General features: G+C 28.3%; 1 protein-coding gene across 2 annotated transcripts; it reads left to right on the plus strand.

The window, feature by feature from the left end:
- The first annotated feature begins 1,008 nt into the window (after positions 1-1,008).
- On the plus strand, positions 1,009-22,930 carry LOC107455058 (uncharacterized). Of its 2 annotated transcripts, none has more exons than XM_071178460.2 (10): positions 1,009-1,396; positions 5,081-5,255; positions 7,076-7,139; positions 9,253-9,323; positions 11,042-11,219; positions 14,050-14,353; positions 15,479-15,652; positions 17,229-17,329; positions 17,826-18,012; positions 20,565-22,930. In XM_071178460.2, exons 2-10 carry the CDS (start codon positions 5,134-5,136, stop codon positions 21,818-21,820), a joined length of 2,457 nt encoding a protein of 818 aa, XP_071034561.2. In that variant the 5' UTR covers positions 1,009-1,396; positions 5,081-5,133; the 3' UTR covers positions 21,821-22,930. The 2 variants fall into 2 exon arrangements, with proteins under 2 accessions (XP_071034561.2, XP_071034562.2); XM_071178461.2 differs by having other exon boundaries at positions 1,110-1,370.
- The last annotated feature ends 235 nt before the right edge of the window (positions 22,931-23,165 follow it).

Here is a 23,165-nt window from a genome sequence, read left to right on the forward strand (position 1 = left end):
AATAATTTAAAGAGTAATTTCAATCTTCTTGTCAGATTAATTTGACAAACTACTCACGTAAAATTTTGATTAAGGAAATTTTATTTGTAAATTTAATGCTAGTCTATACTTTTTTCTTCCAAATTCCTCTTTCTTGGAAAGTTGCAATTTTACGTTTTTTTTTCAGACCATTTTTTCTTACTTATTGGCTTAAGTAAGGAATATATATATTTTCATGCATTATTTATCAGCCCTTCAGTATTTGGACTCAATTTTCATTCATAATTTTCATCGCACCCCCTTCTTCAAGAATTTTTGCTGAAATCGTTTAGCCATCGTAATATTAGTTTCGATTTAAATTAATTTTATCATGTTGTATTTTTACCCTAAAAAGCTACTTTACTTTTAAAAAAAATTGTTTAATAATCTAAATAATAAAGTCATGGAAGTGGAAATATTTTAATACATGAGACAGAATAGAGAAAGAGGTTTTTAACATGGAATCGATGCTCTCCCTAGACAGCGTATTCGAGCAGTGCAGTCTTAATGACGAGCCATTCTTGTTGCATGCGATTAAGGCATTTCTGATCACCTTCTGAGATGAAAGCGATCGTGACCAGTCGCTACGATCGTTACGTCGCACAAGAGTTGCACAATAGCCTATTTGGCGATGGTCTGGGAAACATCCCCGAGGATGATCCGAAGACACGCCATCGCAATTTTGATCCTCTGCAGAGGGGATGGCTCCTCCGCTCTGGTAGCCCTACTACCTGCGAGCGAAGTCGAGCCCTATACGGTGGAACAGATTAACTAGAACCTGCACCGCAGGCCCTCTGTACCAATGCAGGCTGATCAAAGTGGTCACCCACCCGCTTACTAACCGCAGCCAGTGATGCTTGACCTCGGTGTTCTGCTGGGAACCGTGTCTTTACTATCAGTCCACAGCGGGACATCGTGATTAATAAAATGCATTCCTCTGCGAAAAACTCACCAATCACGTTCTCCAACTATCTCGCCAATGCCTTGCTCCGTCAGCTACGTTGTTTTAGTGAAAAAAGTTCTTTATTTTCTTATATTTAATTTGCGTCAACTGTCAATTACCAGTTAACTAGAACCGCGAATTTTTTTATAATAAAGTTTGTTGGCAAAATAAATCCGGAAAAATTATTTATTATTAACTTGTTGAATAATGAAATAACTATTTTAAAGTAGACTACTGTTATTACGAGCACTTTGTTAAATAAATTATTAGAGATTTTAGTTTCAATAAATAGACTGTGAACCTACTCTTTTTGTTAACTTTCAGTATCATTATTTAGAAATTGAGATTTGCTGCTTCATCTGTTTGTAGATTTGCTTGCTAAGATGAAGTCATCCAATTAAAAAAATACGTATGGATTCCATTATAATTAAAAAGGTGAATAAAAGCATGTGGTTGTTTCTACATTTTTACAACTCGGAATTGATTCTTATAGTATTATTGTGCGTAATTTTAAATTGATGTAAATAAAATAAAGTGTCACATCCCATTTGTTTTTTGGTCCCTAATCTGTAAATAGGATGTTTTCATAATACAAAGCATTATGTGTGTGCTTTGTGCCAAAATTTTTTTTTTTAATATGGTTCATTAAAAAATTACTTTATTGTGCACTTACGTGGGTTTGAAGTTGTTCTGATTTTCCTGAAAAATAAAACTAAACTTTTACGGACATTCTTATAAAAGTTTTAAATAAATGTTGAAAATCGTAACAATCATCTTACTGTTTCTAAAGTATATTGTCTATTTAATTTGTTTAAGCATTATTCTTTTTCTATCATATGGCTTGACCAAATCATCTTATAAGCTAGGTTGCTCTAGAAAAAGCTGCAGTGGTTAGTAAATGTGTTTGATTTAGATTTGAATCTATCTATTTGCAACTAGGTGAACATTTTATAAATTGTTGCAGAGTTGGGTTAAATCTGGGTATTTGTGAAAAATACAACAAACATGATTTTGGTATGACTTTGGTTTTCACGTTTTAATATTCAGTTTATATAATGCCAAAATTTAAATTTATGATTGTTTATTGTTAAGAAAAATGAAGCAAAGATATTTTCATACCACCATGAGAATGGATTTTAATAATTTATGAGCTCACTTTTATAAAGCATTATCATAAAATATTTGTAATGTTGATTTCTGATTTTTTATTAAGATTAATTTGAATAATTTTTTGAAAAATTGGTTTTTACTAGACATTTAATATGACTATAATTTTAATCAATAATTAAAACAAATCAAAATCATAACAATACCTAGAACATACTTTTTAATTCGATGTTTGGCGAGATTTGCAGTTAACCACATTATTTGTTATGCAGTTTGTTTGACAGTGAAAAAAATTACTTCTGTCTTTAACTTATGTGAGATTTTTTTTTTTAAAATTTTCATTTATCAAATGGTTCATTAATTGTTTTATGTATCAACTGGAATTATTTGTATAAAATCATTATATCAGCAATATATTGGATTGGTGCCAAAAATGATCATATTCAGTTTTTTATTGAAGCAAATGAATTATATCCTTGTATATACTTTATTTAACATAGATTCTGGGTTTTATCTTATTTTTTTTAATTTGACAAATAAATGTATTTAAAAAAATACCAATAAAGTTATATTCAATATTCAGCTACGTTTGCTGAGCTAAACATATCATTTTTCTAATGATTAAATAAAAGTGTTAGTTCATTGATTTTTTATACATAAAAATCATTCCACTTTATAGTAAATCTATTTCCCTATCTATTAGTAAACTTGATTTAAAAATTAGATATACACTTGTTCGTTGATACTAAATTAGATAAATTGTGCTTATTAGAGATCGCAACACTCGAATGCGCCATCTGGGTAGAGACCGGCTTCATGCCTTTAGCCCTTCCCTCTCCTCCTCTTTTCAGTTGTATAGGAATATTCTAGGATATTTTCCCTTTTCTTAATATTTTTCCATTTTATTTAATAAAAATATTTTTTAAAATTCCAGTGATACTTTTTTTTAGAACAATGTTTAATTTAGTTTTCAGTTCCATATAGTTTTCCAACTTAAAAGATTTTAATCTATATGAAAATCAGGAGAGAAACTGACTTACTTCTTACTACTGACATACTTCCTTCCTCTTTGACTTTTCACGCGCTAATGGGGAAAGCATGTGAAGTGTTGCCATAGATAGAAAGTTCTGCTCTACGCCACCTGCAGCCCATTTCGATCGCCAATTACTTTGCTGCCATACGTTTTTAAAAAGTTTTCTCTAGTGGAAGTGGAATAAAAATTTCAACAATAACTATAAGCACAAATTTAAATTTCATCAACTTCTAAAACCAAGTCAATAATTACCAAATTGTTTTTTTATGTTGTTTAAATTAATTAGGTATTTATGATAATCAATATCATTTTTAAACAAATTTATTAAATTAAGAAGAATAAAAAGATTGCTTATTTATGATTTGGTCCAATTAGGAATTTCATTCGATAAAATGAAATTTTCCCCCTTCCCAAAATTCGAAGTTCACGACGCTCCTGTTCATTTACGGAAGAAATATTCAAACTTCACAAAATTTAAATAGTTTATATACCAATTAGCTATAGAATCTTGCTTTTAACAGAAAAATTATTTTTCTAGCTCTAATTTTATATCCTCAGATCAAATAATTATGCATTTTGATATTGGATGTAAAATATCTGAAGTGCCCTAAGAGAATTCTTGTAAAAATCAAAATGGGCAGTAATTCTACATGATTATGCTACAGGACCATACTAATAAAATATGATATAATGTACTTCAATGATTATACACTTCACTTCTAAATATTAATGTGGATTAATAAAAAAATCTAGATTTCTTTGAAAGTCACTTAATGTGACCAAAAATTTCAAATTATATATTTCATTCAACAGCCTGTAACTAATTAAAAAATAAATTTATTGAGTTAATAATTAATCTTCAACTTTTTATCTTTAAAATGACGCATTGTTTGCTTAGTAAATATTTCTAATTGAATTTTACTTATTTGGTGGACCTTACCTTGAAACTGTCCATAACAAATCAAAAGTTGTATTTTAGCTTTTCCAGTATGGAATTTTTTGTTGGCATTGTTAGATAATCAGTTAATTTTTTTATTTGTTTTTAATAAATATTGTTCAGAGACATCAGTGGTAAAAAGTGAGAGTGCTCATTTTATTTTATAGTTTCATGTATTTATGTTTTTTAAAATATATTTTGTCTAACACATTTTAAATTTTAAAACTTATTGCTAAGCATTTGTTATTTTGCATTCGCTAAAAATTACTTGTGCTGAATAATAAAGCTCTTATTGGCTATACAGTAGATGTTAATCCAGCTGCCTGTCTGTTTTAAGGTTTATAAAACATATCTGGAAAGTGCATTTAAAAATTTATACTGTAATCGATGTAAAAGGAGCAAATGGAAAAATCATTGTATTTGAATGAGGCATTAACACAATGACTATTGGTGTAAAAAAACAACAAGACTGTTTTCAGTTTAAAGTTTTGTTTTAAACAAAAAAAGAAGCTAAAAAAAAAAAAAAAAAAAGACAGTGTGAAATTTAAAACTCAAATTCTGAAGATGTAGATCAAACATTTAGTTTCATTTTTTGTAAAAATTGAAGACCAGAGGGAGAAACTGTTGATATCAAATGAAATACAACAAAAGGCATTGCTGAATATAAAACTTGTCCTAATGCCATAACTACGGGTCTATGACAAGCTGGTTTTACTAACACGCTAAGATGCTATTTGTAATGTGTTAAAATATACAGTGCATTGTTACAATTGCTAGTTCTAAGACTGGGAAAGTTTATTACCACAGCTTTTTTTTTTTTTTTTTTTAATGTCTGATTATCTTGTTTTTCAGTAACCTATTAGCCTGAATCAGCCAATCCAGATAAAAAACACTCTACAGTAATTATTCACAGTAGGGAAGTGAAATTTTTATTAAATGTGGATTATCATTTTTTACACAATGTCTTCAATACTGCCTAATGTTTTAACAAATTTTTGCGATGCTTTTATTTTTATGCTTAACTTTTTTTTTTTCTATATAGCTCTTAAAGAAATGGCCATTCATGTGAAGATCAGATGCAGTATTTAACTCTTGATGATTGACCACATGGCAGTCCAAACTATTATTCCAGAGCTATCTTGGATCTGTGCATTGTTATTTCTTGTTGTAGTATTCTTGTTGGTTCTTACATGTGTTTGCTTCAAAGATCATGAAAAGTTAGTCATTCGATTTACTTTTAATAAATTTTGGCATGCCATTTTTAATTAATATTTTTCTTTGTTTTTACTTTGAAGTTTTGTATAATATTGAAAAGTTGTTGTATTATATGTTTGTCTTCTGTATTGCTCAAATTTTTTTTAAAAATGCTTTTATGTAAGAATAGATCCAAAAGGCAACATTACAAGGAAAGTGCTTTAAAGTAATTATAGCAGTGCAGCAAAGACAAAAGTAACAAAACATCATTAAAGCAATACCACATATATATAAAAGTAACAAAACATCATAAAAGCAATACCACACTTACTTGTTTGGATATTTGTTGGAAGAAAGGAATAACTTGTTCAACCCATCTTATTAGAAATCGCATTCCTTCTCCAGTTTTTTGCCGCAGCATTTTCACAGTACTGCCTAAAGAGCAAGTTCTGGATTTTGATTTTCCGATATACCCTTGATCCCTAGTGCTAGGGTGTCTAATCAGGTGTTCTACTCTACTGCATTATTATTTTTTGAAAGTTAGATAGATAATAATTGCAGAAGTTTATGAAAAAATATTTGTAAAAAAAATATTAAAAATATGTAAATTAAAAGTAATTTGTTCAAAGCATGTAAAATTTTATGAATGAATACAAGTGCTGAAATGGATAAAAATAATAATAATAGAGTGAATGCAGAAGTTGAAACTTCAAAATTGTTAGGAATAAACCAAATTGGATTGTCAGTTGTGATAAATGTGGTTAGCCGACTGTAATTTTACTAAGTTTAATTAGTCTATTATTGTTAGGTAATTGTTGTTATTGTTAAGTTGTTACTATTAACAGTTGTAGGGATTGGGAGTGATGATTTTTTCAAATTTTACTGATTTAACAAAAGTTATTCTTAATACTTCACTTTTACTTTGCTTTTATGTCTAAGAATAGTTCATAGTTCAAAAATAAATAATGAAATTTGTCACCAGTTACAAAAATCAGCAAAATTTGATAAAATCAGTCTAGAAAATCAAGTAAATGTTGGGGAAATTTATTTTTCTTCCCTGAATGTTTGAGGCCACTGATTTAATGAGATTTGATTTAGATTATTGTATACCCTGCTGCAAAATCCTTACATGTCTATTTTGTCTTGAAGGGGTGATTTTACTTTTGTTTCATATAACAGCATTGCATCATCTTATAAGCATTCTGTGCCAATACATTTAGGCAGAATGTATTTCAAAGAGTCATCTTTTCCTCATTACATTTTAAAATAGTGAGAGAGATTAAATATACTTTCAAGTTCATTTAAATATTCTTCATTTATTTATCATTTAAATATTCTTCAAGACTTATAAACTTTCTCCCGTTTGCAACTAAATATTTATTTTTGTTTTCTGCGAAGGGCCCCAAAAAGGTGCAATAAATAAATCATAAAATTTTTAATTCAAATAATTTTCAACTCTTATCGAAGTGCATGTTGTTCATTGTCTGACTTTGGTGATTGGTTATGTCTGACACTTGGTGATTTATTAAATAAATATTATAATAATTTGATATTCAATGACATTATTTCTTTATTTTATGAAACTGTTTAATATTATTACTTGATTTTCATAAAACAGTCATGCTAAGTTTTTTATTCCATTTCGAACTTTTAAAGATATATATTAGGATTTTTTTTTAATAGATAAAATTATAATTTTTTTTCCCTAAGCTATAAACTATATGCATTTTTTTATTTGTATCTTTTGTTTTTACTCTTTTTCATATAGCTAAGCTAATTTTGAGATGTAAAGAAATCTGCTTCTAAATTTTAATATTCTCTTATTTCATCTTGTATTTTATAGAGCAGAATATGGTACTGTTGGTCGATTGTCTATTACAAGAGATTCTCCTGTTCTGCAACGTCAAGTAACTAAAAATTGCTATACATTTTATTGATTAAGAAATATTGATTTCATTTTGCTGTTTTCTGTATACATTTTTGCTGAGTTGTAATCAGTCAAAAACAATCCATTTCAATTCTATTTTATGTGCTATTATTTTGTAAGTGGAGTGAGATAATTTAGAAAGTAGTATAAATCTGAAGTTTTTAAGGGTTAGTGATTAACGAAATTTAAAAAAAATATTGGCAAAGAGGATTTAGATGGTGTTCTTAATACTATATTTGATGAAACATCAAAATGCAACAATGATTATTTTGTTTTATAACCAGTATCGAATAGCTGTCCAAATTTTGAGTTTACGACTTTCAATGTTCAGTTCCATTGCCTTGTAATTTTTGAGCCCAACCCAGAAGACAAAGTGAACTCTTGGATCAAGCATTGGGAGAAACTAGCCTTCACGGAAAACTTTTTGATGGAAGCAGCCCGCATTTGTGTTGCATGAAGAGGAAAACTTCAAAAAAACCTCCCACAGTAAGCCTGTCAGCAAGTAGATTCTAACTCGTGATACATCTACCATCAAGAATATTTTGCATCAGAACTGTAGTCGGTACAAACTGGGAGTAGAATTTGTATCATCCAGCCGCTGCCTGGGGCACCTCTGGATGATACTCTGGATGATAATTTCAAACCTGGGGCACCTCTTTGGAAGGCAAACGCTCTACCCTCTGAGCCACCATTTCTCAACAATGATTATTGAAATTGTTAAAATAAATAAGAATAAAATAAGCCAAAAGTAGAAATAAATACAGTCAAACCTCGCTAACTCGAACTTCGATTTCACGAATTTTTCAATATCTCGAAGAGAAAAAAACTCCCTTCAAATTTCCTATGCACTCAATGTTTTAAAAAACTTGATTTCACGAATTTTTTTTTCTAATCCTTGATAACTTGAATTTTTTTTCTCCATAAATGGTGAAGAATTTTTTTCTGAAAATAAAAAAAATATTCCAAAAAAAATTAAAAATTTAAGAATAGAAAACCAATTCTCATAATGATAAACTTTTTAAAAAAATGGACATAAAGACGTCAGTGGCATGGAATGATGTGTCTCTCTCTACGATAATGAATGGCTTCAAGAAGGCTGGATTCATTAAAGATCACGAAAGAAGTCAAACAATCAATATCGTTAATTCTGCTGAAAACTACACCGAAAATGATTGGGATAGATTGACCGGACTCATGAAACTTGATGACTTGGAATTTCATAACTTTGTAAACGTAGATAATGCAGTAACAGTGTGTGGTCAGTGGGATGACAATGATATCATCACTCAAACGAAAGCTTCTTGTGAACTATCAGAAGAGGATGAGGAAATCGAAGATTTATCACCCAATGTTACTATCAAACAAGCACTTTCTGCAGTGGACACTGTAAGGAGATTTATTTGAGAGGCAGCCAAATACGTCAGAGGAGACATTTAAGCTGTAGTCCACTTAGAAAGTGTTACAAACTTTCTTACACATCTCTAAAGCAAACAACAATTGAATCTTTTTTTAAATGAAACTGTAAAAAGTGTTTTTAGAATACATATGGAATAGTAAATAAGGTATGTAAAGAGCATTTTTCTTTATTCTACCATCGGTAATATGCGATTTTCGATGATTCGAATTTTCGGTATCTCAAATTTTTTCTCCTCTCTCTTCAAGTTCGAGGTTTGATTGTATAAGATTTTTTTAGCATTAAATGGACCTGTTCCACTTTTTAAAATAATGGCTCACGTGTGTTTTTATTATTATTTTACTTCAAGAAAAATATGAAATTTTCTTTTTTCAAAGCCCTTATATAAATATCCAATTTCAAGTTGCACAATTATAATTTTGGACCGTTTTATAAGTTAGTGTAGTTAATCACATTTATGATGGGTTTAAAACACTTGATTTTAGATTTATGCTTTGCATAAAGTTCATGAACATGTTTACATAAAGCTTATGAGTGTGTGTTTAGGAACTTTTTGTCTAATGTTGCTTTTTCTTATTTTAGAATTTACTTTAATTTTTCATGTATTTTCATTTAATATTTGTTTTAATGAAATAATAGGTCTTTTAAATCAAACATGTTTTTCTTTTCTTTTTTTTAGTCTAGAAATGGTGCTATATCAACTGGGTCAAGGCAAAGTGATTTGAATTCAGATGATGGAGGAACTAAAAGGTATCCATATTACATTTGTTGAAATGATTTGGAAACTGTCTCTATATCTTGCTGTATGATATCATTTTCTTTAATGTAGTAACATTTTTTTCAAATATTAAGACATTTTTATGGATTTGAAATGTGAGCAGGAGGTATTAAAAGAACCATTTTCTTTAAATATTAATGTTTTTAGTTATAGTTACTTTAGCAATAAAAGTTTATTAGTTTTATATACTTTGTTTTGAACAGTTTTTTAAAAATGTATTTATACTAATATATACAGTCGAATCCCATTATAGTGAATTATCTTCGGTCACAGCATTAAGCCCATTATAAATACATATGCTATATTTTATTTCTATAAAAAATTGTTTTTTAGTATACATAGCTGCCAACTCTATTGGATTTTTGCCAGTTTCTCCTGGTTTAATTAAAAATTCTCCTGGTTTTTGTACATTTCAGAAAATTCTCTAAAATTGTGAAGTTTCCAAAAAATCCCTATCGAAATAGAGTTTTTGTACAGATTATTACTTTCTTTAATATTTAAATGAGCATTACTATTACATAATGAAATGAACCTCATTTTTAGAAATCAGTTCAAAATTTGTTTAAGCTCAAAATTTGTTCTAAAATGTTCTGAGTCATGAAATGTTCTGAGTCTGAAATCACGAGTAAACATTTCAAGTATGTTTAATGTCAATCATAACCGGAAAATATTGCAGTTTTTCTATTTTGATGACTATAAAAATCCCTAAAATTCTCTGTGTATAAAATATTTAGCACATTATGCAATAATTATCATGAAATTTATATTCTTTCATAAAATATACTGTCTATTTTCCTAACCATGTCTGTAGCTATTAGTATATGACAATAGTAATTTTGGAAATAGCTATTAAAGTAACACAGGTATCTGAACACCAGGAAAATCATGGATTTTAAACTTCATCAAAATTTGTCATGAAAGGTCATGATTTTCAGTGATAAATAAAAAAAATTCATGGAAACTCCTAATTCATCATGAATTTTTGGATATTAGAGCCCTTAATATCCTATGTATTTTATATTCTATATATCAATAAACTGTTTGCAACAAAGCAAATAAAAATTTACTAAGTTTTCTTTATTAAGATTAAAAGATAAAGATGTACATGTCGTTAAATAAATAAATTTAATTATAACTGGTTTTTCTTGTAGAGTTTAAGTGTTGGTAATGACTTACTTTTTTCACGCACAGTGATCAATTACAATCACTCTATTATTAAAAAATGAACTTATTTACTTATTTTTTTAATTTTTGTAATTCTTAAGTAGAAATCTTATAAAAAATTAAGAAACGTTAACGATTACATTTCAGTGGCTAAATTTCAAGCTTATGTTAATTGTATGCTTTTTTTTCATTATTTGCAAGCTTTCAGATTTAATAATTTTACGCAATTGAAATGATTTATTTTATAACCACAGTATTGGGAATGTTGCTTCAAAATTCTCTGATCTATGTTATCTTCTTCAAAACTTAATTTTTTTTTTTGTTCATCAGATTAATGATTTAAAATTTTTTTTCAAAATGTATTTAAATGTTTTTAAGAGATGACCCATAATATAAAGAATTTTTTTAAAATTTATTAATGGTGTTAAGTATTGAGTTCTAGTTGCCTGAAATTTTCTTATTATATTTGAATTCATTTTTGTGCTCTATTTTTAGAAATTGATTTGTGTGTATCATGTATTTTCAGGAACTCATGGACAGTGAAAGATAGAGCCTTACCCGAAATTCCTGGTACAACTATTGTTCCAATATCAGTCCATTCAGCCGCAGATGATGGTAGCTTGCCTGTTTCTACTGAACGCACAAAAGCAAAGAGTCACAAAACTTCTGCACCAAAACCTCCTGGATCAGATCCCTCTAAAGTTGTAAGTTTCATTTGGCACAAAAAGCAATTTTTATTAATATTTCTTTTTTAGTTATTACTTTTTTTAAGTGTAACATAAATATATATAGTGTCAAGTTTGATGTTTTTGACCATTGGTTTAACTATATCGTTAAAAAATCTCAAAAAATTGCATTTTGTTGGGAAAAAGCTGAAGTAGAAACCAATGCTTAGTAATTATTTTCTTTCTGAAATGTTACTGCAGAGTTCTGCTATTTATATCTAGGTATTTATTTAACACTTTCCTCAAAAGTTTTATTAGAACTGAAAATACTCCTCATAAAATCTTTGTAAAAAAAAATTTAGTTTTTTGTGTTGTTTATGAAGATAATCTTTTAGAAAAGTAGTCAATGATTGTAGACAGAGGGTTAATGGCTTCTTTCATGCATTCTGAATTTAAGAAAAATTATTCCAATTGCTCTAACATTGTCAATAACTGCAGCTGCTTTTGAAAAAGATTTTGCGTTTCAAAATAGAGTAAAATCTGAAGAGTCAGCTTTGAAGCAATTGTATGATCTTTCCAGATTATTTGGTGAAGGCACCTTTTGCATGTCACTAATAAGGTGTCAATTGTGACATGTGTTATGTTTAAGAACACCTTTTACATGCCATTAATAAGGTATCAATTATGACAGACAGGCAGTTAAATAGAAGAAACATTTTTTTTATTCCATTTATTTTAAATAAATTTTGTTTGTATTAGTAACCTTTATAAATCATTTCATAAATAATGAGAAATGGTTTTTGGTTAATTATTCAAGCCATAATTCTAATGTATTTACTTTGTATAATTTATATGTTTATAATCTCTGTTTTAGAATGGCAGTCATTTACAAATGAAATTTCTGTTTAATTCCCTCCATTATAAAATTCACTCTTCATATGTTGATAACTCTCTAAAATGTTTTCTTTGTATTACACTGGTTATCTGTATGTAGTTAATTTAAATTTATTTTATCTTTTTACAAGTAGTTTTAAAGTATTTATTGAGATTTTCATAAAAATCTGAGCCAAAAGAAGAAAAAAAAAATTAATAAAATAAAAATTGCCAAAAAATAAGAAATAAAAAAAAATATTTTAAATCTAACTTATACTTAAAAAAAAATTTTTTTTTGATAATAAATTTTCTCAATATATTTTACCTTAATTTTAAACTCTGTGAACGGATTTTGTATAAGTGTAAAATTTTCCAATAAATGATTTTTTAATCTAATATCTGATTTATTGTAATTATTTTAGCTTTTTTATTTGCCATTATCTTTTAGTTTTTATAATTTTAGTTATTTAATTTAATGTAATTTAGAACATTTGACTTAATTATTAGAAATTAATTTTGGGTTAAACTTGCATTTGGTTTCTCTTTCTAAATCAGAATAGATTGGACATAATGTCTTTTCATTAATTGTTTGCAATTTTGTAAATGCAAATGTAGATGAACAACTTCAGGAAGCACTCTAAATATGAAAAAGTATTGATAAGCTTATTAAAGTTTCCGTACTATAATAATGGATCTTTGCCAGTGTTCAAACACAGAATGAAAAGGAAAAATACATTAGAATACAAACTAGCTGGGAATGCATACAAACTAGTTGCAATATGGAGAGAAAAAGTTAATCAATAGAAGAGAGGGAAGAAGTTTAAACAAGATAATCAAGCAAAAATAAGATGATAAGAAACGGGTTTGTTGAGGGTTGGGGAAGAGCCCCAAGAGGTTGCAAGTTGTAGATTTTAAAAAATAAAATACCTTTCCAAACATTAAGAAAGAATAGGATATATCTTGCTTTCTTAACATATCTTTCTCTGTGTTTTCCTTTTTCTTTCTGTGTTTTGATACTTTTGAAAATTCTCTATTGTAGAACCGGAACTGGTATATTTGTCATGTTTTATTATAAATATGTAATTTTTTTTACATTGTTTAGTTTATATGTTGCACAAACTTAACACTTTCTTCTCCTAAATTTTGTAAGTAGTTTTTATTTTTGCTAAGTCCTTTTTCGAAATGTTTCTACTTATTGTTTTTATTAATGTGTCTTAAGTAAGACCGTGTTTTGTTATTAATTTACTTAAAAACTCTCAGGTTTGAAAGAAATGATATGAAATTTTTCAAAATTGTGTGAGAAAACTATTTTACTATTTAGTTTGTACTATTATAATTGAAATATTGTATAATAATTGAATTAGTTTTAAATCTTTTTATTACCAAAATTATGTTATGAAGATCAACTATGTAATATTTTTTTGTTGTTTATCTATGTGCATATGTGATGTGTATTTTCATTATGTGCTCAATATTACATGAAAGTCTTAAAAATTAACAAATAAAATATATTTTGCCTTTAACTTTAAAAAATTTTTAATTATTTATTTTTCTTCTTAACCCCTTTCTTCTCGCTCCCGTGAAAATGACGGGGTGAGTTTTCTTTCGTTATTTCTCGCTCCTGTGATATTGACGGGCTGGAGTGTTCAGTAGTAATGCGCCAATAAGAATAAAACTAATTCATTTCTTTTGCCCTGAAAACATTTTATTTCTCATTTTACATACCATATAGCAGTACCAGGATATTTTTAAGGTAATTGTAAATAGTTAGTTTATTTTAAATTAGATACTAGTACTAATCAAATACGTGTATTTGGCAAAATACACACTTTTAAGACCGTTTTCTTGAAAATTAACCGATCGTTAAGGGGTTAAAAAGATGTGTTTTTAAGTATGAAGTTGTTTCATTTCTTGAAATATTTTATAGCGATGTTAGAAATGTATGTACTTCATGATATTAATGTTGCTATAATTTTGAAAAATTTTCTCTTATTAGTTTCCACTCAATGGATCTGCTTTGTTGCCATCTGCAAGTACAGGTTCAGGAGTTACAGTTACAATTACTGTTAATGACAAGACTCAAATCATTGGAAATCCTGTCAAATCAAGGGTCCCTCCTACTGACCCTGTTCCGGGAACATCCAGTGATACAGTTATCCTTAAAAAAATCGAAAAAGTTGATGCCCTAGATAATCCTCCTAAGTCAGATGATAATATCCAGGAACTAAATGTTTATGACACAGTACCGGAAATCCCATTTGACAGGTCATCTCAGTCTACATCAATGTCTTCCAGTCCAGGTAATATAGGCACTCAATATGGTTAAGAAATCTTTATGCTGCAAAATTTAGAAAATCTTTAGTTTAGTTCGTATTTTTGTGAAGAATTTTTATGGGTTTATAAATCTATGTTAGTCTGGGGAAAAAAGAAGTGGGCTTTAGATATTTGTCATTTAATATTTTTTTTAATGCTTGTTACAATAGTATATGGTAAAACTGTAATTTTGCTGCTGGTTAATCACCAGTTGTAGCATTTTTAACTCTGGCCACTTTTTGAAAAATTGGAAATTTTGAATGATTTTTAGCATTAATATTGTATAGCATCTTTTTGTTTTGTTTTGTTGAAGCATTTATTAAAATGCAGTAAACATTGCAAGGCTCGTGTCTAAAATGGTGAAAGATTTTAAGAAGTAAGCTTGAAATAGTAATTTTCAGAATATTATAAAATTTTAATAATAATTCTAAATTATTTAAGAATAATAGTAAAATTTACAGTGATTGGGTAGCAACTGGCAAATTTTTTTTATTAGCTATTTGTTTAGTGGCCATTGGTGAACATTCATTTTACCCTAATACATAGCAGCCTGTTACCATTTACAACTTGTTATGCTTAGAGAAAAAGAAGGAACAGGGGAGGAAACAGGAAGCAAATCAGTGAATCAATGTTTCATTTTAATCTTCACTTGATGACCATAATTTCTAATATTTATTTTTGTTTTAGGAGAAAATATATATTCAAAAATACAAATGTTGAAATCCCTGTTAGATATGAATGAAAGCATTATTGTGCAAAAAATAGGACTTTTTTTTATATGTAATAGTGCAAAGGAACTACTATCGATAGATATTTAATACTTCGTATAATCTCATCATTATTTTATGAAAAGTCACTTACAATGACTGTTGTGCACAAGAAACAATTTATTCAAATTTATTGAATCATTAGAATATAAAAATTTAAATTGTCATTGTGAAGGGTAAGTTTTTACTTGATTTTTTTGGTTTGCAAATAATGCTTATAATTCTTATGTATTTATTTTTATTTATGTGTCTAGAGGTAATTAAATTTTTTTAGTAAACTGAACTTTTGAATTGTTAGATTTAATTTATCAGTTTATGTTTACAATTTAATTATTATTGTTCTAGTTTTAATAAAGATCGGTAATCCTACTCCATCTGAAGAAGGAAGTTCAAGTAACCTCTCTGCTAGTTTGGCTGTTGCTGGGGCTGTTCCATCATCAGATATTCCTTACATGACACCCCCTTTACTCCATAATATCCCTCCACCAGTTGTAAATGAAGAAGCTGATGAAGAAACTCGTGAGTAAAATTACCTGATATTTTTAGTAAATACATGACATATATTGTTTCTTTTGGTCAGGGAGGTTTTTATATTTTCCTTTATTGTCATTGAAATGGTTTTTGCAGAGATCTTTCCTTTAAAATTTTTTGCCTGTTAATAGTTATTTTTAAATTATTGGCACAATAGCCAGAAAAAGACTGTACTGCATCTAATACTTGATCAAATTTAATAGTCTGGTTTAAATTTTTTGGAAGTACCTAATGTCTTTAATATAGTTTATAAGATTTAGGTATGGGTAGATATGTCTTTGATATAGTTTATAAGATTTAGGTATTTAAATTTTTTTATATGTTTAAAGGACAAACTTTGTTGGGTTAGCAAAAATAAGGTATAGTTTCTTTATGAAGTTTTTTTGGATAGGATGTCGATCTATTTTGACTTTATCAAAAAAGTAAGGGTGAAAGGTAATGAAAGCACTTCAAACAAACTTTAAAAGATATCTATTCTATTTCCCCTCTGGAGAGTGAAATCTCTCTTTACAGTTATTGCATTAATAATACAAACTGTAGAAAGATGAGTATAATTTGTAATTTTGCTATTATAATTTGCAATATAGCGAAATTGCAAATTATGTATTCATATTTTACTTTTTGTTATTTATTTTATAATTTATTATTTACTATTTATAATTTGTAATTTACTTTTAACAGTTAAGTTTAATGCATAATATTTTATATCTGACATATATTATTCTATACTGCCAGTAACTATAAACTGCCTGCATTTTATTAAATAAAAATATGTTATTCAATCTTATTTAATTAATTTTTCTCAATCAAACTTTGAAAAAATTACTATCATTTTTAAAAGTTATTTTATGCTTGTTTATTATTTTTTTCATTCTTCGATTTGGTAATTAAAACTATTTTCTAATGCAAAAGAGTGAGTTGTTAAATTTCCTTTTTATTTTAGGATTTGAAAGAAATTTATGTTTTAGGATTTGTAGGAAAATTATTACTGATAAAGATAATCTGCATGATCAGTAAATGTATTTGCTATGATTCCAAACTTTTTGTTTTTCATTACTTAAGTATTTCCAAAATTATGAATTTTAGTAGTTAATTAGGACATTTGGATCTATTTTTAGTCCTGAATTTTACTGTAACTGAAACTGAAAATATTCATGCTTATGAGTTACTAAAATGAATGATAACTGAAAATTAGAAATTGTTTGTTGTGTTTCTGATTATAATTTTTCAAATCAATAGCATTTGAAATTATTATAATTGCTAACTCTAAAAATTTTATTTTAGCAAATATATAAATTAAATTCATTTTCATTCATAGCTGTCATATGAAGTTTTGCTTTAATTAAGTTCCTGGAAATCAGCTATATGAATCTCCTCATGAAAAAATCTTTTTTTATTTATTTCTTTTTAATATTTTTTATTGTAAGTGCTGTTTTCAATAAATTTTTAACAATTATTGTGTACATTTTAGGGGGGCCTTTTTATAGGCTACCTTATTATGTCCAAATCAAATTGTTGTATCCCTTGATTTTTTTAAATGAAAAAATGATTTTTTTCCTTGAAGGTGCCAGAGGGGAAATTCCTTACACTGTTATATCTGTGCGTGAACCGTTAGCTCGAGTGCGAGAAATAACTTTACGCCGACAAAGAGCTGCAGCTCAACAGGTAATGAATCTCATTTTTTAAAAATTTATTTTGAAATTTTCATTAAATTATCCAATTTATTCATTAGTAAAAATACTATTATTCTCTATTACTCCAGCTATATTATTAGGCACTATTTATTTATAAACTGATATATTGAACTGTATAAACTGATAGATTGTGTTGAAATATTTAACCTGTGCTCAAGCCTTTTTTTATGCTAGGTTTTTTTTTTTTTACGTCACAAAGGATTTAGTAAAAATGTGTTCAATTCTAAAAATAGCTTATAATAAAGCATTGTCTGATATACCAACAGATAGTAGCAATATCTTTAATTTTGTGAAAAAATTAACAAGTCACTCTTTCTATATACACATCAGTTGTTTTTGGTAATTGTGAACAAAAATCTTGATAAATTTAGTATTCATGTGTAAAAAATTGTGCAGGCCTTCATACACATTTTTTTTTTTAAAATGAGCATTAAACAAGCAAGTAATTTAAATATTTTATTATGTAGAATCCTGTAGATGATGACCATTATGCTATGGTTCCTGAGGAGGAGCAAATGTATGCTGAAATTGGCTCTGGCCATGAATCTGCATCTTCCTCTATTACATATGCTCATATTGAACCCCGGGAACTCCCCCCTGTACCTCCTACAGTTGAGAGTCTTAAATCTGTTGCTCATGCTCATAGCCGGCAGGGTAAGAAAACTTTTCTACTATTTTTTGTCTTAACAAGAAGAATTATTATTACTTACTATTGTGATATTTATTTGTAAAAGTTTGCTAGTTTTTTGTCAAATTAGTATTTTAAGATCATTTATATGTGTTTTAACCTTTTTTTATAATTAAATTTCCATTTAAGTTTTTGTTTTTTTCTTTCTAAGAAGGTAGTCTTTGATTATAATTGATTTAGTATTAAATCACCATATTCAATGAAAAAACTGAGTAACTGAATTTGCAAGGATCCTTCCAAAACTTCTTGTAGTTGCAGTTATCTTTACCTCCTAAACTTAATGATTAGGAAGCTTCAATAAAGTCCTATTCGTAATGTCCTAACTGGGCCTTGATTTTCGTATTTTTCAGAGCTTTCTCTACCTCATCAAGCCAACTAGGGCATCCGAGCTTTCTCTTTCTCTCTAGTTTTCCTTTATAGAGTTTCTTTGCTGCTCTTTTCTCACTCATTCGCTCCAGATGTCCGAGCCATTGTATTCATTTTGTTTTTATTAAATGTACTATATATATATATATCTATACACAGTCGGACCTCTATTTAACAAAGTCGCTAAATCCCGATAATAAGTTCATTATATGGAAAATTCGTTAAATGGAAAAATCACCTTTTGAAATACTGAAACATCACAAAACAAGTATAAAATTCATAAACATTAGACATAATTATAATAGCAATTGTAAACTAGTACCTTTATCTTGTAAACTAGTATCTGCTATTTATTTTATAAATTTTAACCTTAAAAGAAATCTGCATGGTAAGCAAGAATAGAGCAAAATATTATCCAGTGTAATACTATCTTACTACATAAATTTTTAACTAAAAAAAAGCTAAATTTATGTATAAAATTATTGCTGCTTTTATTATAAAAGTAATTTTAAAACATATATTACCACATGCGTTCTTAAGTTTAATTGCTACTGATAAAATCCGTTGATTTTGTCTGAGTTTTTCGTTTGAAATGCAAACAAAAAGGGAAAGGGATTTTACTGCTCTAAAAGGTAAGTGGCTTCGAAAATCATTTCAAGGTCATTTCCCCACAAAATGCAGTAACAAGTTTGAAATGTTCTAAAAAATTTTGGGAAATAGGGAAAGTAGATTTCAAAGAAAAGTTAGCTAAATAGAAAATTCACTTCACTGTTTGGAAGTTATTTTACAAAGAAATTTCTAAACTGTTCTTGGTTCCTCGAAAAAAATCGCAAAGTATAGAAATTCGCAAAATTAAAATTCGTTAAACAGAAGTCTGACTGTGTGTATATATATTATAGTATATTATAGTTTATATATTATTGTCATTATATATTATAGTTTATTTAACTCTAAATTATAAATTACTCCTAATTCTCCAAAAATCTCCATCTTTGATTGGTCCATATATTTTCTTGAGAGGTAATCTAGGTTCCTGTTTCATATGTGACAATGGTTCTAATTATTGATCAACTTGTGATTTTTTTTCTTTTAGAGTTTATATGTGGTTTATCTCTTGTTTCAATATCCTGGAAAATTATTAAGAAAGGTTTTATGACATTGTAGAAAAATATTAATATTCAATCTTTCTTAGATCCCTTATTTTCTTATCATACATTTTTTGTAGAATTTTAAACAACATACTATTTTACTGTGATTGAACTTTCTGAATCACCAAAAAAAGGTGACTAAGAACAGGTGAAAGGTTTAAACACACACATATATATATATATACATATACAGTGGAAAGTCGTGTATTCGGAACTGGCTGGACTTCCGGAAGTCCGGATATTAGATTTTCCGTATAATAGACCCCCAACGTAAACAAAGCTTAAAACGATCTAATAAACGATCTGATTCTAAGAAGCAAAAAATAAATGAACATTATTTTTTAGGCGATAATGTTTTAGTATTAGGATGATATCTAATCAATCAAAAACAAAACATTAGAAAAAAAATAATTATTGCTTAAAATATAGAAAACAAAAAAAAAATTTGACAGTTATAAAAATATTAATTGCTCTCTCCGCCATTTTGAAGTAAAACAATGGAAGCAAGAAAGGAAAATTCCCATCATTCATTAAGGTGGGTAGGTGGAGGAGAAAATAATTCACATTTCCTCCTTATTTGTCATTCAAATTGAGGGCGGGGAAGTGACAAATTCTTATTTTCTCTCCCATCATTGGCCGTCAATCAAGCATAAAGGCGTGGCGTGCTGATTGGGTTCTCTTTATTTTTTCTTGTGTGACTGAAAATGACTCCCCCTCTACATTAACGTTTGCATGTTTTCCACTCCACAGGTTTTTTTTTTTTACAAGAAATTGAGATATAAATTTGTTTTTACTATATTAAAAGTATGTAAAAAAAGAAAGAGTTGAAACAGTATAACAGTAACATTACATTGAAAATTTTCATTTCATCAGAATTCTATAGTTTAAATTTACATTTGTGAAAAAATTTAAATAATTAAAAAATAAATATAAAAAATGATGTTTATAAACATTACTTAGATATTAAAAATAAAATATAAGTTATGGCATTTCTTTTTCTTTAGCTTCCACTGTTTCTACATCCTCAGTTGGAAGCTGTTTATCAGGATTTGGAGGGGAATCTTCTCCGCCAACTTTACGCAATCCATCTGCATCTTTGTACTCTACTGTTGAGAAGAATAACAAACAAAGAAAGACCATTCATTTAGCTGAAGGTGTCAGCGTGGTAGCAAGTGTTGAAAAAAGAAAAAAAGTTGAAGACTTGTATGCTAAAGTGCGCAAAAAGAAAGTTGACCTAAGCATTAGAACCTCAGGTTCTGATGACTATTCTGCGTACCAAGGAATAGCAGATGACGACGATGTCAGTTGCATTACACCACCCCCATCTCCTTGGGCATCAACAACTCCTCCTGCTCCTCCTCCAATCACAGGCAGGTTGCAAGCTGCTTCTTTGAGTGTGCTCTTGCCGGGCAACTCGCAGCACGTGAGACGCCATTCTGCCGATCCGAATCTTCCGGAAATAATCAACGAAAACCGTGTTTTCACTGGGAGCACTCGCGGCTCTGTGATTGTCTCTAACAATGAGTCAGATGAACCCAATTATGAACGAATATACAATGAGAATGAAGATAATTCGGGAGATTCTTGCTATGAGAAGATCAAAGAAGAAACTGAAACACATAATAAATCAAACGTTGGGTATGAAAGCATTCACCACAGAAATGCTGTTCTAACTGAAGGGAACTATCCAGGTTATGAAAGTGTGAAAGATCTTAACGAAGACGAGGACTCTCTGGAGCCGGGTTACGAGCGAGTTGCACGCTCGAATGGAGAAAATGACCCTTGCTACGAGCCTGTGAGAGTGCCCGTTAACTTTGATGACAGTGACTCAAACTCTGACTATACCATTGCAAAATCGGATAACAGTTGTTCTGGTTATGAAAGAGTGAAATATCTCGGGCGGTCTGAAAGTGACGCTGCTGATCCAGGTTACGAGAAAATCAAAAAGATGCCTAGAGCGGACAGTGATGCTACCGATCCAGGTTATGAACGTGTTAGAAACAAAGAAGAGAATCCTAGTGAACCTGGTTATGAAACTGTTCAAAGGTCTGATAGTGATACAGACCCAGCCTATGAAGTCGTCCCTCAAAATAGATTTATAAGTAGTCGGTATTCAAATAATAACTTAACTTCCAGCTCTCCTAATTCTAATAGTACTGTTGTTTTTGTGTCTGGAGATTCTGAAGTATATTTATCAGGTAACTATAACGCTCGAGATCAGTCCTCAAGGCCGGATGATGCCAATGCCACTTTCCTATAGTTAACAAGTATTACTGAACTAAGCTAATATATTTTATTTCACATCTTAACCATTTCTTGCAATTGTTGTTTCTTTCTGTCGTTAGGATTTACGTTATTTTTTGATCAAAGCTTACATTGAAACTTTTTATAGTTTTATTTTTTTGTGTGTAATTTATATTTTGCATCAGGTGCCATTATTTCTTATATTAGATCCAAATCCCTTTTTTTTTTCTTTTTTTTTGAGAACTTAGATTCATTACTTTAAACTGAAAAAAAAATTTTTTTTTTAAATGAAAAACTAGATTTTTTTTTCTCCCTTTTTTTTGGATTGTTAAAAAGATTTTTTTTTTCCTTAGAGGTTTAAATGATCAATAATTACAGGAAATTATTTTTAATGTTACTTGCTTTTAAAAAGTTTCTGAAATTATTAATAATAGATAATAAAATTGTGAATTAAATTATAAGTAACTTAACTAGTTGCTATTTCAAAATGTATTTCGAATTGATAAGTAGAAACACATTGTGCCATTTTTAACTTGATATTTTCAAGTTTATTCCAATCCATTCCATTTTAAAACTAATGGAGTTAATATTTTATGATAAACACTTTACAAATACCTTAGTTTTAATTTTTCATTTATTCTTTAATTAGAAAATAGAATAATTCCATTTTAGGTATCGCATACTTTTGTGGACAAACTGACCGTAATGAGCCCCTAAACTTTTATTCTATCTTAACTGATTCTTAATCAATTTATATCTTATTTTTATTAAAAAAAACTTGATCCTACAAAAAAATCATTTTCATCACTTAAGAAATATAGTCTCTCATTTAGAGTGAGAAAAATTATGCTAAGCACAGGCAAATGTACAATTTAGTTTAGTATAATATATTTTTTTCTGTTTTGGAATTTTAGAAATAGTATGTTTTTCTTTAAATAATTTTTTTAGTTTTATCATTCAATTAATTGTGTCAATAATTTTAGTCTTTTAATTTTTGATAAAAATCAAACTGAATATTTTTCTTTTAATTTTTATAGTATTATTATTTATGTTTTTATTTATTTTGTAAGTGAATGAGCTATATAATAAGTTAGTTCTTTTATCAGTAATCTGTCAAAAAAAGAAATCAAGAGAATGATAAACTCAAAGTAACGATTAGATAAATACTAGTCTTAAATAATAATTATGGATTTGAAGGCAAAATTTGTCATTAATTAAAATAATGAAAAAATGTTGTTTACCTCTAAAAGTCTTTTATTAAAAATATCTTTACCTTTAAAATAACTGCAGGGGGTGAAGGGGAGAGTAATAAAAATGGACGTGTTGAGCCAATATTTTTAACAAAAAATCAATTGTGATCA

Source organism: Parasteatoda tepidariorum, chromosome 6 (genome assembly GCF_982258835.1).
Source record: "Parasteatoda tepidariorum strain Cologne lab strain chromosome 6, Ptep-v5.0, whole genome shotgun sequence".
In the NCBI taxonomy this organism is placed as follows: Eukaryota; Metazoa; Arthropoda; class Arachnida; order Araneae; family Theridiidae; genus Parasteatoda; species Parasteatoda tepidariorum.